General features: G+C 39.9%; 1 protein-coding gene across 1 annotated transcript in view; it reads left to right on the forward strand.

Moving 5' to 3' along the window:
- Positions 1–17,861, forward strand: part of Abca13 (ATP binding cassette subfamily A member 13) — a 329,916-nt gene that overhangs the window by 254,741 nt on the left and 57,314 nt on the right. Inside the window, exons 40-41 of the mRNA XM_087909185.1 lie at positions 8,871–9,021; positions 16,702–16,836. Coding sequence (XP_087765311.1) covers positions 8,871–9,021; positions 16,702–16,836 — 286 coding nt within the window. The remainder of the gene's footprint in view (positions 1–8,870; positions 9,022–16,701; positions 16,837–17,861) is intronic.

Genomic DNA, 17,861 nt, shown 5'->3' on the forward strand with positions numbered 1-17,861 from the left:
CATCATGATAAAAGCCACTTGAAGTTCATTTTTATGTCAGATCCAACACTGAAAAATGTCTTGTCTTTCCAAGTGGTGCTGAAGCATAAAGCATACAGAATGTTATGACCTTCTCTATTAGGCCGAGATAACCAAGTGCAAACGTGTGGAAACTATGAAATGAATGGGGACATTTTCTAATAACATAAATATGATTGGCAGTGATTCTGATTTAAGAAGTGTGTGGTTAGCATCCCTTGGAGTTAGATGAAAGGACTTAAATAAATAAGCCCATCTTCTTATTCAGTTAAGATGATCTCTGGATGGGCCATTAACTCCTGCTTGGCTCAAGCCGCGTTACCCCACCACATCCTTTTGTATGCAGATCTGCAGAAGGCTGTACCTGTAGCGTCTCCACCTGGACCGGCGCACCACACTACTGAAAATGCTTCTGATCCCCCAGACTTGAACTACATCTGTTGCTCTTCTAAAATTCTTACTTTCCCCAAAATTCAGATAAGCAAAATTTTATAGAGTCTCAGATATTTAAACTAATGATGGCCCAGAGAGGTTGTTCAACATTTATGACCACTGGCTGCTCTCTCAGAAGCCTGGTTTCTTTCTCCAGTGCCCACATGGCAGCTCACAACCATCTGTCATTGCAGTTCCAGGGCATCCAATGCCCCTTTCTAGCCTCTGTTGACATTGCATGCATAGACATACATTTAGGCAAAAATGTTTATACATGTAAAATAAAAATAAATAACAAAAGTTAAACTAATGAAATGCAGGTAGGAAAAATGCAGTATGCTTGACTTGGCATGTCATTAGTGTGACTGGAGTGATGGCTCTACTGTAGTTGAATAGACTGTGCATCTTCTGTAGACACAACCTACCAAACTGTTCTCAAATGTAGATATCATTTCAGAGTAACAGCTACACACTTTGGGGCTTTGGGTGTAGCTCAATGGTAAAGCACTTGCCTAGTATTTAGAGGCCCTGCGTTTTACCTGAAGTTTTTCTAAAAGATAAAGCAAAAAAAAAAATATATAACTGTTTCCTGTAAGAAAGTATTATCCAATAAAGGGCTTCTACTAACTACAAAGGAAATGTAACAATCTTAACTGTATATCAGAAGGAATTTGCCCTGCTCTGGGAATAGGGAAAAGCCCTCTCTGTTTTAGTTCATTGTGAAATCATGATCTTAGTTTTAAAGTATCTAATAAAAATAAGGCAGCCATCAGTGCACTGGGCAGTGTTACCTATGTTGATAGGAAAATAGACTCATCCTGTTGCTGGGCCCCTGGTTCACCTGTTCTAAGCTATTTCCATGGTCTAGAGTTCAAAGATATCAAATATGGTGAGTACATACTGACCAAGTTCAGGACAGAGGCAGTAAGTATCTGAAGTGAGTAACAATGAGCATATTGAATATACGTGTTCCGTATCTCCCAACTGGTCAGAGAATTGAAATGAAACCTCCTGTCTTTAATTGCCTAAGACTGCTTTGAAATTGACAATTGTAGACGAATCTTAGTTAAAACCTTCTTAACTTCAAAGATCTTAGCAACACTTTTTAAAACTTTAACTTTAAAATTAAAACCACATAATCCCCTCATGTATTAATTATATAATTTGGTGAACATTTATAATGTTATGTATTTCATCATCAGGAAATATGTTAATGAAGGGTCCTCAGGAACTCTGTCATTTTCTCCTTCTAACCAAATATTCTCTTGACTAACTATCAGAGATTATTTTATTTATATTTTCAATTAAAGTGAGTATATACATACTTACATACATATATATGTATATATTCACTTTAATTGAATGTAATTGAATATATGTGTATATTCGTAGCATTGGAGCCTGTCCTGGAACTTGCTTTATAGACCAGGCTGACCTCAGATTTACAGAGATCTGCCTGCCAAGTGCTGGGATTAAAGGTGTGTGCCACCACCGCCTGGCATTTTTTCCCATTTTAAAAAGAAGATTTTATTTCTAGTTTTTGGTCATTTTCATAAATGCTCTAATCTGGGTTCTTTGTGTTTATCCTGTCTGGGCTTTATTAGGTATGACTAGAGCACCCTAGTTGCCGTCAAATGTGTAAATTATTTGTTCAAATCCATTTCCTTTCTTGTTCCCTTCTCTTCACGATGCTCTGATTACACACAGGCAACTGTATAGATATTGGCTTTCCTTGTTCTTTCTGTTTTCATACTCTTCTGAATATTTTTTATTCTGTGTCCAGATCCTTTTCCTGTACCTGCACCCTTTAATTACTCCCATTCCATGAGTTGTTTTATTCTACACCCCATCCTGTCCAGTCCTAGAAGTTCTGTCGCTCATTTTTGTATCTTTAATATTCCCCTCTGTATACTCTTATTCTTTTTAATAGTTTTTTTTCTTGAAATCAATTCTTTATTTGACTGTTATTTTTTTCTATGAATTTTCTTCACAGATTCCTTTTTAACTTTATAAATCACATCTATCGTGATCAAAATAACATGTTCATTGTAGTAACAGGAGACATCTCAAACTAGAATGTTATTTTTTATAAAACGTATTCTTCTCCCAGACATTATATACTGTTCACAGTTTCCCCTCCCACCCCTCCCTCACCACTTATTCCCTCTCCTCCAGATGCACTCCTCCTCCCTTTCCCTTCAGAAAAGAGCAGGCCTCCAGGGTTGTCAAATGAGCATGGTGCAACAAGTTACAACAAGACTAGGCACATATCCTCATATCAAGGCAACCCAGTAGGAGTAAAAGGGTCCAAAGAGCAAGCAAAAGAGTTTGAGATACCCCTTCCCCACTGTTAGGATTCTGCCAGGAATACCAAGCTACAAAACCATAATAGACATTCAGGGGACCTAGCTCAGAGGCATGAAGGCTCTGAGTTTGCTGCTTCAGTCTCTGTGAGCCCATCTGAGCCCTGCATAGTTAATTCTGTGGAACATGTTTTCATGGTGTCCTCCATCCCTGTGGATCCTACAATCTTCCCTTCCCCTCTTCCCCTCTTCTGTGGGGCTCCTTTGAGTTCCACCTAATGCTTGACTGTGGGTCTCTGCATCTACTCCCATAAGTTTCTGAATAAAATCTCTCTGGTGGTAGTTGGGCTGAGCACTGATCTATGGGTATAGCAGAATATCATTAGGAATCATTTTATTTAACTTTTCTTTTTGCTACTCATGTTTGATTCTATCCTAGGTGTCTGGGTTATCAAGTATCAGGTTACTGACCCTCCAGGAAGTGTCAGTCATGGGCTCCCTTTTGTTGTGCTGGCCTCAAATCGAACCAGTCATTGGTTGGCTATTCAATTGGTTGGCTAGTCAATAAGTCTCTTTATCTGCAGCTTCTTTTCCATAATTCTACATTGGTGAAGTGGTTAGTACCCATATTGTTGAATGATGTGATTCTTTTCCTTCATTAATATTGGCAGGCATTAGAATGAACATCATTGGTACAAGCATCTGTGTAGTGCAGGTATGAAGGGGTATGAGAGCTTCCATAGAACTTTTGTATATTGATCTTTTACTGACACTGTTTCGGTTAATTTAGATTCAGTTCATGTACTTCAGAATTTATAATCTTTTTAAATTAATTTATTCATTTGTTTATAAAATTTCCACTTCCTCCCCTCCTCCCCATATCCTCCCATTCCCCCCACTCCCTCTCCTCCTCCCCCCCCACTCCCTCTCCTCCTCTCCCCCACTCCCTCCCCTCCTCCCCCCCCCACTCCCTCTCCTCCTCCCTCTCCAGTCCTAAGAGCAGTCAGGGTTTCCTGCCCTGTGGGAAGTTCAAGTTCCTCCCCTCTTCCTCCAGGTCTAGGAAGGTGAGCATCCAAACAGACTAGGATCCCAAAAAGCCAGGACATGCATTGCAATGGTTATATTCATAAAATTGCATGGTAATTTTTAATATGTAACTCTAGAATATTTTTATCACCTTCAAAACAGACTCTGCATGTATTAGTTTTTCCTCCTTGGACACTCCCTTCCCTAGTCATCAGCTATCATGAATCTACTTCTTCCTCTGAGGATCTGTCTGTCTATATATATGGATCAGATAAGTGGAGAAGTTCCTATAAGTAGTGTCATATAATAAACCTATTTTATTTCTACTTTGAATTTTATCAAGTGTGGTGTTTTGCCTATTTGGATGGCATATGATATTTGTTCACCATTAATTCAGTATATCATGTCTAATTTTAGCATACTGAACTAACTTTGTCTTCCTTGGGTTTACCTTACTTCCTTATATCTAATTTCCCCTATGTATTACTGGATTTGATTTTCTTATATACATGGTTCCTGACCTATTGGATTCTAAACATAGTTTTTCAACTCATTGCCATTAGGAAAGAAATAGGCATTAATTAGAAAATGTACTTTGAATTTTCATCTCTTCCAAGGCTAATAATATGCAGTAAAATACTTCCAAAGTGCTCAAGTATAGGTTACATTGAGTCCTAAGAATGAATATGGTAGACCAGTTTGAGTTATAATGTTCATTCATTGAGCAATTGAAAAGTAGTAATGCACCTCCTCCCCAGCAGGATCTCTTTACAATAGCCTGGAACTTGATAAATAGTCCAGGCTGACCATGAGCTCACGATTGTCTTGCCTTTACGTCTGAAGTGCTAGAATTGCAGAAATATGCAAACACAGATGGTAGTAAAAGCATTTTTTGATGTATGATATTTTCAGTTCACATTGAGTTTACTGGGGCAATGCCCCATTATTAGTTAATGAGAATGTGTATTTTATAAGACTTCGTCTGCCTGTAGTTCTAATAAATTGCAGAGGTTTCTTTCCTTCTCATGTCTTTGGTTTCATTATCATTACAATTCTTAGGAAATTAACTCAGAGTTATACTTGTCTCTTTGTTGTTTGAAACAGACTGTGCAGGGTTGATGTTAGTCTTCATTCATTAGAACTCACTACTGAAATTATCTGGTTCTAGGATTAAATTGTGAACACTTTAAAAAGTACTTGTTCAACCTACTTCATGTGCATCTGTTCGAGTTTGTTCTTCCTCATCCAGACAAAAGTCCAGTTGCTTGTTTATTCTTAGGTGTACCTGCTCATCCCCTATGGATCTGTCCCCATAAGGATGCTAGTACTACTGCATCATAAGCCTCTCTGTTTCTATATCTTAATAGAAATGCTTCTTGCAATTTTAATCATGTGAATCTTTGTTTTTGTTAATGTTATTTGTTTTGGTTTTGATTTTCTTAGCCAGCGTAGCTAAAGGTTTTTATTTTTCCAGAGAATTAACTTGTGACTTTGAAGATTTTCATTATTTTTATAGCCTTTTCTATTTTATCTATTTTTTAAATCTTCGCTTTGTTGTGTCTCATGATCTAGATTTACTTTGTCCTATTTCTCTTTTTTTGTTTGTTTCAGACCAAGATAGTTCATATATTTTTACTGAGACTTTTAGGTAAAAGGAAAAATAATTATCCCTACTATTTTCTGTAGTTATAGTAAAATATTTGAGGCTGCAAGGAACTTATAAGGCATTGCATTTTTCAAATGTTGGGATCGAGTAAACACGTTTTAACTCCCTGGAGTTTCCATTTGAGTCTTCCTGTTCCCCAGTAACAAGCTCTAATTTCTTGTATAAGCTTCAAGGCTAAGGTTTCATTGTGGCTGATGCCTTTACCACTATTTCCATCAATACTTAGTAATTCTACTTCAAAGAGGAATTTTGCATTTGGTGAGACTGGACACCAGACAGGTCTTTTCTTCTTATGTTCATCCCGTCACTGTCCTCGGGTAGAAAAGCCTGAGTTACAGATCCTCTGCATTTTCTCCTGTGTATGGGCTCACCTGTCTTCGTCTGACTCTGTAGCCCCACATCTTATTTTATCTCTAAAGAGTAATATCAACCCTCAGCGTCTCAGGAGCCACTTTATGCATCTCATTGTTATCTGTCCCAATGACCTTTGCTTCAGGAAGATGAGAGCACATGTTGCCTATCACCGTGAACTCTCCTGTTCTTTGGACGCATGCCTGTCATCATTGCTAAGCTTTACCTGGGTGTGTCCTGCAGGGGATCCAGTCATCAGTGTTTCCTGGGCCAAGGCATTCTGAGTAGATTTAATTCAATGTTTTATGTCTTTTTGGTTATAAAACTTTTTAGACTTTAAAAAAAATCAAACCCCAGATTGACACTCTGATAATGAATTTAAAATAACATGTTTGCAGCTGCAGATAAAATATACACAAACATGATCATAAATGTATATATACATATACACACAAATTATATATATATGTGTGTGTGTATATATGTATATAATCCTATTGAGTTATTTCCCTATTAAGTTTTCCAGAGTTAGTTACTGAATATACAGGGATTCTTAAAACTTGTATTTTCATCTAATCTTTGCATTTTTGCATGCGACAAACATGGTGAGCCGTGATGTAAAATGCTTTCATTGTTTACCAGGCTACAAATTCAAGAGGACATCTTCCTTGACAGTCTCATTTCCTATGCAAGAATGAGTAAAGGACATCCATGTCATAAGAATGGTTGTGTAACAATCATAGTATTATTGCACACTAGAAGAAGGAGAAGATCCTACCAGACATAAGTCAGGTGAAGACTGCCTGCTTCAGAGATGAGGGTTTATTGCAGTTTTTCCATGGTAGAAGGAAAAGCTGGACTATTAATTCCCCCATGGGGCCTTTGTAAGGATAATGAACCAGTCAGAATACTTGAAAGTTTGGTAAGAAAGGAAGGTGAAGAAGGGAAAAGGGGAAGGAAGAGAGAGAGGAGATTTATTCTATTCGGAGAATTTGTTCAGGTTATTAGGGAGCCTGAGAAATCCTACAAGAAGCCATTTGCCATTCATAAAGGTGCCAGTGGCATGGTTCACTCCAAGTCCTCAAACCCGGAGCCGTAGAAATGGGTGTTATGGTTCTCTCCTGAAAGCCCACTAGTTCTACTTCTGCCTACCAAAGTTCAGAGTTCTCATAGTGCTCTCAGGCCCGGGGTAAAAGGAAAGGGTGCTTCAGCTCCAGAAGGAAAGGATCGGAGGAGAGAGGGGAGAAGACAAGGAGAGGGGAAGAGGGAAGAAAAGAGGAAGGGAAAGGAGGAAAGAAGAAGAGGGGGGAGAGGGAGGTAAGGAGAAAGGGAGGGAGAGAGACAAAGTTGAATTTGCCTTCTTCTGCCTTTTTATTTCATCTGGCCCTCAAGCAGGTGCGGTGGTGCCTCCTGCTGTAAGTGTGCCTCCATGAGTCAGGGATTTTCTAGAAACACTCTCACAGACGCACTTGGAAGTAACATTTTCCTGATGTTTCTATATCTCATTTATTTTTTTATTATTACTTTGTTTTTTGAGTTATAATATAATGACAGCATTTCTGTCCCCCAGACTATCACAAATACTCCTTATTGCTTATTTTCAAATTCATGACCTCCTTTTGCATTATTCTTAATTAAGTCAAATTAATTTTCATTAAGCATCACAATCTCCCATTCTTTGAGATACCTGTGTTTATGACCCAATCCTCCTTTTGAAGGTGACATCTCTTAATACCACAGCAAGGTATGGAAGCTGGTGATGACCTTTGCACCTGGGCCCATTAACTCTTACTGCTTTTCACATATTCATTGAAAGTTTATGTACAACTGTTATAATTAAATTGAATTGTGAAATTTTCAACTGTAATTTTAAGGATCTATACATTATTTATAATAATTTCTTTGTAGAAATATTACAGATAGCCTTTTATTCAGAACATATCATATGCCAAATGTGAAGCTCAGTGTTAGACACACACATACAGACACATATACACACATTTGCTCAAACACACTCTTGTACTGTTCTCATGGGTTGTTACTGGGAGGGAAGAAACAGTTTTGTTCTCTACCATCTTTGGTTCTATGTTAAGGCCCTAGAAATTAAACTAACAAAGGCATATTTAATTTCATATATACAGACAAAAGTTTTACAAAGAAAAAATATGTATTATATATAATTACATATAGAGAGGGGAAATATAGGAAAAAAACAAAAATGGAGAGAGAAGAGACAGAGGAAGGTTTCTTAGTGTTTCTATTACTGTGAAAAGACACCATAACCATGGCAACTCTTATAAGGAAAACATTTAATTGGGGTGGCGGCTTACAATTTCAGAGGTTTGTTCCATTATCATCATGACAGAGAGCATGGTGGCATGCAAGCAGACATGGTGCTGGTGAAATAGCTGAGAGTCCTACATCTTGCAGGGAGCAAGAAATGGTCTGAGCAAAGCTTGTGCAGAAGAGACCTCAAAACCCACCCCCACAGTGGCACACTTCTTTAAAAAAGACTGCACCTACTCCAACAAAGTCACACCTCCTAATAGTGCCCCTCTCTTTGGGAGCCATTTTCTTTCAAACCACCACAGAAGGACAGGAGAGAGGGAGGATCAAATGATGGGTTTGAAGAAAGAGGCTTATACACAGGTATTATCAAATGGAAATGGGTTTGGCATTCTGGGGAGGAGAAGTGTCTAGAAAATTGGTCTCCTCTGCTTGTATTTGTAGGTGGTCAGAGTAGTCTCTGTAAGTAGCCAAAGCAGAAATATCTTTGCAAGTTAGCATGTTCTTTACAAACGGGAAGTTGGTGAACTCTTTATTAGGGGACTGGGGAGGTTAAACAGGTTCCTCAGAGTTTGTTGGTTTAAGTTAGTTGAATAGTCCTGGTGCCAAGATACATATTTTAGTGTGGCATTTTCTGGTATCCTTCATTTTGTCATTAGATGAAAATATTTATGCAAAATTGTTAGCTATAGGAGACACAGAGTGGTGGAAATTGATGAGTTAAATTTAAGGGATAGGCTGATTTGTATTCATGAAGCCTTGTCAGCCTGTTCTACTTATGTGTGCAGAGATATGGTGGATCTGACTTCTGCTGGCAAAGTGGGAATTCTCTTTGGCTACTGTCCACAGCAGGATGCCTTGGATGAGCTCCTGACGGGCTGGGAGCATCTCCAATACTACTGCAGCCTCCGTGGGATTCCAAAACAGTACATTCCAGAGGTAAGCAATCTTGCAGTTTTCCAAGAAAAAGGATCCATTAAGGGCTGCTGGTCCATCAACTATGGCTCTAAGGCTGTTCTCTCACCCCAGGATAAGAAGTCATGTCGGCAGATGAGTTCAAGGAAGTCATTTTCCAACATTAAAATTTTATTGATATTGTATATAGAAAACTGTGTCAGTGAGAGAGTTCTATGCAAGGAGATAAGCAAAAAATATGTTCGGTTACTTTGTATCTGTACTTTTTCTCTTTTTCCTGTAAATGTCTGTAGATTTCCTGGTCTGTGGTTTGTGGTCAGGAACAAATACTGCAAAATTAGACACAAAGTGTTTGTGGAGCTTGAGAGTTACTAAAGTGGATTATGGGAGAAGGCAGAAAGCTTTTTGTGAGGAGTGCCTTTCTGGGTGGTCTCGGGAGAATGAAGGAGCACCTAGAAGGGCAAGAATTCTCAGGCCTGAGAGTGATGGAGAGCAGGGTAACAGTGGGCAGGGGAGACTTGACTCCTCTGCTGATGCAAGCTGCGGTCAGATCGGAGCTCATAGCCTTGACAGACAGCTCAGAGGGCATTTAAAGTAGGAATGCATCAGAATGGAAGGTGTTTAAAGCACATTTTGCCCTTTACACACCTCTTTGTAGTATGTGAAGTGCTGACTAGATTTCTGGTTCTGCAAAAGGAGTAGAATAAAAGGGGTGGAGCTTATCAATCAGAGTCTGTATGAGTGGGACATCCTAGGATTCACAGTAGACAAACCTAGTAGCCCTTACTGGTCCATGACAATTCATTCTCTGTGTTGTCTTTCTTTTTTATTTCTGTTCCATAACTTATAACTGCTCCAAAGCCAGAATAGAAACCCTTCCCTTCATTGTTCAGACCCAGGACACTTGACCTACCTCCCATGTTAATAAACAAAGCTAATTGACCACCCTACAGGAGATCCACCAACTGAAGTAGAACTTAACATCCAATACTAATATTTGGCTCTATCTTTAATAGGCATTTTCTCTGTCAGCTCCCTCTTGTTAGCTTTTGATTGAAGAGGTAGATTGTTGTCTGTGGCTATAATCTGGCCCCCTCTGTCTGAATGAATGCACTTATGACGTCTCCCTTAATAAGACTTGGTGCTCTCTGTCACCCAGGCAATTGCTTTCTGATAATCCACTGTCCTTCAGTCCGTGTTTTGAACTCCTCCACTGAGAAGCTCCTTTAATGCTCCCCAATTAGGAACTAGCCTTATTTCTTTCACGAAGCTGTCATGGATTATGCAGATGATATTGCGACTTGCTCATTCAGCGGTTTCTAATAGATCAGCACATTTTCTACATATTCCTAAAGGACATAGTGCCTTTCCCAGCCAATTTCTCACTACGGTAAATTGTGTGAGCAAATTGAAATGTAGAATAAGCATAGAGTTCCGAGGTGCTTATTACAGATATTAGTGTTAAGCAACATAAAATGATGATCCAATTAATGTAGTCAGGAACCATATCTTAATGTTTCTTTCACCATGGATCCCATACTGGTGAGGGTACAAAATTGGAATGAAAGCTGCCAATAGCTTGATGACCTGTACACCTACGTTAACATTGCATCATGACACATCCCGTGTGTGAATATGGTGGTGTTAACAAACCTCTGCCGTCAGCTGTAGCAATGACTGCTCTACGTAATGCTTGACTATTGCTGGTTTAAATATTTGCTGCATTATAATATGTTTTATTCTGCATTGGTTTACTTCTACTTACAAAAAAACCTATGTCCTGGCAACAGCCTCATGCACTTTGTATTTGCCATACCTCTTGATAGTATTGAGAGGTCATATCCATGCTCGGTGATTGACCGCTACTACGTTGGACTGGGAGAGAGTTCTTTGAGGTTCACAGCATGATGAACTGTCTCAAGATGCAATCCTCAGAATGCATCCTGCCCTTAAGTGATGTGTGATTGTCCTTCTGCATGTATGTCTCATACCCCACCTGAAAATAGGAACTGTTTGCCTGATTTTTAAATCGGAGAACGTGAAACACAGAGTGATCAAGTAGCAGCTCGGGAGTACAGACTTTTGATTGACATCACGCTGACAGTTGCTAGCTAGCAGACTAGAACAAAATATCTTCCATCTCTGACATCTCAGGCTGTTTGTGTGATCAAGGAAACGGAAACTGTGTTTAACGACTATAGATGCACTCTAGCCTGGAGCGTTTCTTTCCTTATTTTCATTTTAAAAATTAATTTAGTTTTTATTTAAAAGTAGTAATTTTTTCATTTTACATGCCAATCCCAGTTCCCCCTCCCCCCTTACTTCCCCACACCACCCTTCACCCCAACCCCCATCCACTCCTCAGGGAGGGTAAAGCCTCCCACGGGGAGTCAACAAAGTCTGGCATATCTATTGGAGGCAGAACCAAGCCCCTGCCCCTGTATCAAAGTTGAGCAAGGTATCCTGCCATGAAGAATGGGCTCCAAAAAGTCAATTCATGCATTAGGGATAAATCCTGATCCCACTGCCAGTGGCCCCACAGACTGCCCAAGCCACACAACAGTCACACACTTTCAGAGGGCCTAGTTCAGTCCTATGCAGGTTCCCCAGCTGTCGGTCCAGAGTCAGTGAGCTCCCACTAGCTCAGGTCAGCTGTCTCTGTGGGTTTCCCCATCATGACCTTGACGCCTTTGCTCATATTATCACTCCTCTCTCTCTTCAGCTGGACTCTGAGAGCTCAGCCCAGTGCTTAGCTGTGGGTCTCTCCATCTACTTCCTTCAGTTGCTGGACGAAGGTTCTATGATGACAATTAGGGTAGTCATCAATCTGATTACAGGGAAGGGCCAGTTCAGACACCCTCTCCTCTATTACTTAGGGTTTCCGCTGGGGTCTTCCTTGTGGATTCCTGGGACTTCCCTAGCAGGTTTTCTTATTTACTCTCCATTGTACTTCAGTGAATCGGGCCCGGAAAAACGCTCCTGTGCAAGCCGCGAACCGTGGGTATAAAAGAGGCATTTTCCACCTAATATATCTGTCACTCAAATCAATTTTCTTCTACAGACCTCCCTCTTGTCTGTGGAAAGATAGACAGTCACTGTGTCCTCTGATTCAAGGGTACCTCCTATGCTTGCTGAAAGCCCTTTCTGCATCACCCTCCCAGTCCCTCACCCCTCTTCCTCTGATGCCCCCCAGCTTAAGCCTTGCACTGCATTCTGCCTGAACTCCAGGCATTCAATTCACCTATGGTAAGTTTGCTGATCTGTTCTGTCTATAATGATGCCTTTTACAGGTGCAGTCCTCAAATGTTTACTTAGACAAGGAAAGGTTACCCCTTCGTTTGACTTGAATTCAGGTTCTGCTGATCGAGCAAGTTTCCAGTCAATTGTTCACACTGTACAGTTGTGAGCAGAGGGTGCACTTCAAGCTTGCTCACACCATACAGTTGTGAGCAGAGAGTACACTTCAAGCTTGTTCACACCATACAGTTGTGAGCAGAGAGTACACTTCAAGCTTGTTCACACTGTACAGTTGCGAACAGAGGGTGTGCTTTAAGCTTGTATTCGACTGTCCAGGTTGGCGAATCATTAAGTATTGGGTCAGAGCTGCATGCCTCTAGAATGCACTTACAATCTGTGAAGACAGGTAAGTATGTAAGAGGAGATTCTGATATTTTTTTTTAGCTAATATATCCAAATAAAGCTTCTAATTGGGATGAAACCTGGTGAAATCTGCATTTTGATCTTCTCTGGGATAGGAATTGAAGCTTACTGATCCTATCTTTGTAAATTCCTGCACATTGTTCTTGGACTACATCTTTACATTTTTAACATTTGTTTTATGTGTATGGATGCTTGTCTGAATGTATTACTTTATGCCAGAAGAGGCCATAAGTTCCATAGATGGCTGTGAGCCACCATGTATATGTGTGCTGAAAATTGGACGCAGGACCTCTGGACTCTTAACCCCTGAGCCAGCTTTCCCCGTGGCGTTCTCTCTCTCTCTCTCTCTCTCTCTCTCTCTCTCTCTCTCTCTCTCTCTCCCTCCCTCCCTCCCTCCCTCCCTCTCCCTCCCTCCCTATCTCCCTCTCTTTCTTCCTTATTAAAAAAACTTTTCTTGTTTATTTTATGAATTTGAGTGCTCTAACTGCTTTGTCTGGACACATTACTTTATGTCAGAAGAGGACATCAGATCCCACTATAGATGGTTGTGAGCTGCCGTGTGTTTGTTGGGAATTGAACTCAAGATTTCTGGATGAGCCACCAGCACTCTTAACTGCTGAACCATCTCTCCACCCCTCAGGATATTTCTGAGTGGTGCATTCAACAACATTACTGTAGACATTGCTTACATCTTAAATTTCTTTTTCCCACTCATGGTGGATTTTGAAAAGAGCTAAGTTTGGAGTGAAGAAGGATCACTGGCAGAGGGAAGGTCACGTGGTCACTTTTCCTTTGGAAATCCTTGGCTTCTTTTTCCTGATCAATGTCTCATTTTCACCTTGAATTTCACAGAACAGGTTTGATATGGCCATCACACTTGCACATGGACAGTTTTACTCAGGAATCTGATGAGTGTATATGCTTTCTTGAACAATATATTCTGACTATAGGATATTCCCCAAAGTTCTAACATGCTGAATGTGTTATAGCCTGGGCCATAAAGATAAGGAATTCCAGTCTTGTGATCTAAAGGTGGTACACTTGGTAGAGCTTTCTGAAAGAGTGACATGTGTAAGATCTTGTAACTTGCAACATTTTGTTACTCTGGGACAATAGCAGCGAGATTTTTGTGGCTTATGACATTTTGGGGTCTAAGTAGCATTTTGCCAGCCTCGATTTCTGGGTCATTGCATTTGCCATTATTTTGATAGCGGTGCTGAGTGCAGAAAAGATGGCAACAAAATGCTTCTTATTAGATCATTTTCAGTTATTTTCCAAAAGTGACATTCACAGAGCATTAGATCAGACATTTATTCCCACACGTTCTGGAATCTTCCCTGTGATTAATGGCCCTGGAACTTGTAGTCTGCACTATTTAACCTTTTGTGAAATTAGAAAAATATGACAAACACTCTTTGGTTTCATAAAAATAACCAACAACATTTGGCAAATTTATTAAGAATGTATGTACTCTGAGGCTCGTTGCTATAAAACCAGAACTGTTCATCATTATCTTGCTTTGTTTCTCCCCTTTATTAGCCTCTTTTTGTCTTTCTTCTGAACAGAATGCAGTATAACACAATAAACGCTTGTAAAAAGATGTACATTTTGAACGTTTTCCTAACTCTTAAAAGATAACCCAAATTTTCAGTTTTCCCATTTCTGTTAGTTTTTGCTAGTCTCACAGCTCTTTGTGTTCATAATTTCCCAAAAGTGTCGACTGCCTGTGTGGCCACAGTGCTGCTCTCACTGAAGCAAAGACTTCTTCTAGGGAGCCTGCTGCCTCCCTTGGCCTTCCCTATGAGCATCATGCAAGGCAAGCTTACAGTTCAGCTTTGTGATTCCATTGACACCATGGGTTGTCGTTAAGCATCCCAGCATAGGCTTTCTGTCTCAGTCTTTTCACTGCAGCTCCCCAATTAGCTATTTGTGCTTGTTTGCTAATTCTGTATAAAATATTTTGAAGTTTTTTTATTTGTGTAAAGAGGCTTTTATTCAATTTATTTTAATAGACATAATTGGACTAAATGAATACAGGGGAAGGGGTGCTTCCCATGAGACAGTCTGGAGAAAATGGTTTGAATATTTTCATTGAGAACAAAATATTGACCTTGAGATGACTTTCTCGGAAACTGTGGGAGACTCAAGATTCAGCCCCTACCTACCTCTTGGGCCTTGACTTCTCTTTCTTTGACTCGCACTGCTTGAGCACGGACCAGCACTTGTGTCTTTTAGTTTGTTTTCTGAATTATTTTGAAGCTACACAAATACAGATTGAATAATTTAGGTTTAAGATGTTGTCATCCAAAATATTTTGAAGTTTGTGGCATATCATGATCATTGTCTTATTAAAACCCTAAGTTTGATCACATGTTCATTCAGTCCCAGTCCAGCTGGCCTTGGTGAGCTCTCATTAGATCAGTCCCCTTGTATCAGTGGGTGAATGCACCCCTCGCGGTCCTGACTTCCTTGTTCATGTTCTCCCTCCTTCTGCTCCTCATTTGGACTGTGGAGATAGAGACAGAGACCCACATTGGAACACTGGACTTAACTCCCTAGGTCCAAATGGGAAGCAGAAGGAGGGAGAACGTGAGCAAGGAAGTCAGGACCAGAGGGAACCTTCATACGACGATGGATGGAGATTGAGACAGAGACCCACATTGGAGCACTGGACTGAGCCTGAATGTGGCTGACATGGGGGCTGACTGAAAAGCCATTGATAATGGCACTGGGTCTTGTTTCGTCTGCATGTACTGGCTTTTTGGGATCCTGGTCTGTTTGGATGCTCACCTTCCTAGACCTGGAGGGAGGGGGGAGGAACATGAACTTCCCACAGGGCAGGAAACCCTGAATGCTCTTAGGACTGGAGAGGGAGGAGAGGGAGTAAGGGGAGTGGGAGGGTATTGGGAGGAGGGGAGGAAGTGGAAATTTGTATAAATTAATAAAAAACATAGTAAATAAAAAACCCTAAGTTTTATATGTTTGTGAAATAGTATATGCATCATCTTAACCCTGTTTTATTTAGGGCTTTAAAATATACAATTATTAGTTGTCATAATCTTATATAATTTGTCCTTCTACATTTGAACTAAAGTCTGCTTTTTCACTAGTTTGATTATATGACCATATCTGAAAGACAAATCTGCGTTTATATCTGCATTAACACCTTGATTAATGTAGATTTTTATCTACACAAGAATTATACGAAGTGTGTATTTTTTAAATTGTACAAACAATTGGAAACAAACAAACAAAATGCCTAACTTGAGTCCCACATAAGAGACAGAACTAGACATAGGTAAAAAGTAGTTTAGGGCAAATTATTCTGGAGAACATCAACGTAAGTGTGGCCTTAGAGACTTGGTTGATGTGCATTGGGGAGGATGAAGATTTGAATTAAAATTTAAGGGTAAATGGGCTCTCAGGGTGTGTGGTAAGATACAGAGTGGAGTGGTGGATAGAGGAGAGGCTATGAGTCTGAGGATAAGGGCTTCAAAGGTAACCCTGGTGGCTGAGGATGGGTGTATGTTCTGATGAATGAAGTAGCACCCTTGTGAAGTGATCAGATACTTCTTGGCAGCTATGAAGAAGAAACTGGTACCATATTTCTTCAGCTTGGATACTGAATAAATAAACTCTGAATGTATAAATGCTATCAATGGTCTATATTCCTTATTCGGTGTCATTTCCCTTGAGGTTTTGGTGCCTGTTTCTCTTTGTTTCTTTCCTATTCAGCTCCTTCTCAGCCTTCCTTGGGGCCACCTTTATTCTACTCACCTGAATGTAGATACTCATCCAGACTCATCATTGACTCAGAGTTCTCTGATCTGCGTTTGGCCATCCTAACCTTCCACAGACATGGGACCCCTCTTCCCCCTGTTCTTTCCCTTTTGCTCTTTTTTTTATAATTAGATATGGGATGAGGAAGTCTTCTGGTCCTCTGTGTGTGAGAGGGGAGTGCAGGCATGGTGGGAAGAGGCAGAAGGCAACCCAGGTCATGTGGACATCATGGAAGAAGGTTCATGGATAGCTTTTCTCTTCCAGGTAGCTGCAGACCTGGTAAGACGCCTTCACCTCGAATCTCATGTGGACAAACCAGTGGCCACATACAGTGGGGGTACCAGACGGAAGCTCTCCACTGCCCTGGCCCTGGTGGGGAAGCCTGATATTCTCTTATTGGTGAGTGGTTGAAATATCAGGGTTGTGTTGGTGTCCTAAACATGTGTTGGAAATTGTTTCAACTTACAGAATTTCTCCAAGAACCAATTCTATGGACTAATAGACTCTCTTCCCAGAGTGAATATTTTCCAACCTATTATAAGATTCCAGAGCCATTTTGCAAAAATCATCCATTCTTATGGTATAGTCACATAAAAATGTTAACTTTAAATGAATATTAAATTTTATCATCCACCTATTATCTGAAAACAAATACATGTTTTTCTTTAACATTTTTTTAGTCAGTCTTAGTTTTTATTTCTTTATTTTTGAGAATATAATAAAATTAGAACATTTCTGCTTTCCCCTTTCTTCCTCCAAATCCTCCCCTATACCCCTGCTTTCAAATTCATAGCCTCTTCTCATTAATTATTATTGCAATGCAAATATGTATATGCATATTAAAACAGAGACTGTGCTTTCATTTCCCAGCCACCCAGACCTGAATAATCACACAAAAACTATATTAATTACAACACTGTTGGGCCAATGACTCAGGTCCATTCCTAGCTAGCTCTCATGTCTTAAACTAGCCTACTTCTATTATTTTATATTTTACAACGAGGCTCATGGTTTGTTACCTCATATCTTGCTTCTTGGGCAGTTGCATGGCATCTGGCTGGTGACAGACTGTCCACTTTTCTTCTTCCCAGAATTCTCTTAGTCTGGTTCCCCGCCTAAACTTGCTGCTTGGTTACTGGCAGTTTTTTATAAAACCAATATGAGTGACAAATCTTTATAGTGTATAAAAGCATTACCCCACAGTGTGCATATACATACATATTTTAAATAGAAGTTTATCAATCTGTGTGATATTATTCTTTTGTATGTCTTCGGAATGGTAGCTTCATATTGGGTAACTAGTTGGTGTGTACTTTCCTGGTGAAGATTATTTATTTCTTCTGACAAATTGCCTTGAAGTCTTAGTCTGCCTATTAGAAATATTAATAGTCTTAGTCTGTTTATTAGAAATATTTTTTAAATTT

Source organism: Myodes glareolus, chromosome 8 (genome assembly GCF_982192425.1).
Source record: "Myodes glareolus chromosome 8, mMyoGla1.1, whole genome shotgun sequence".
Classification (NCBI taxonomy): Eukaryota; Metazoa; Chordata; class Mammalia; order Rodentia; family Cricetidae; genus Myodes; species Myodes glareolus.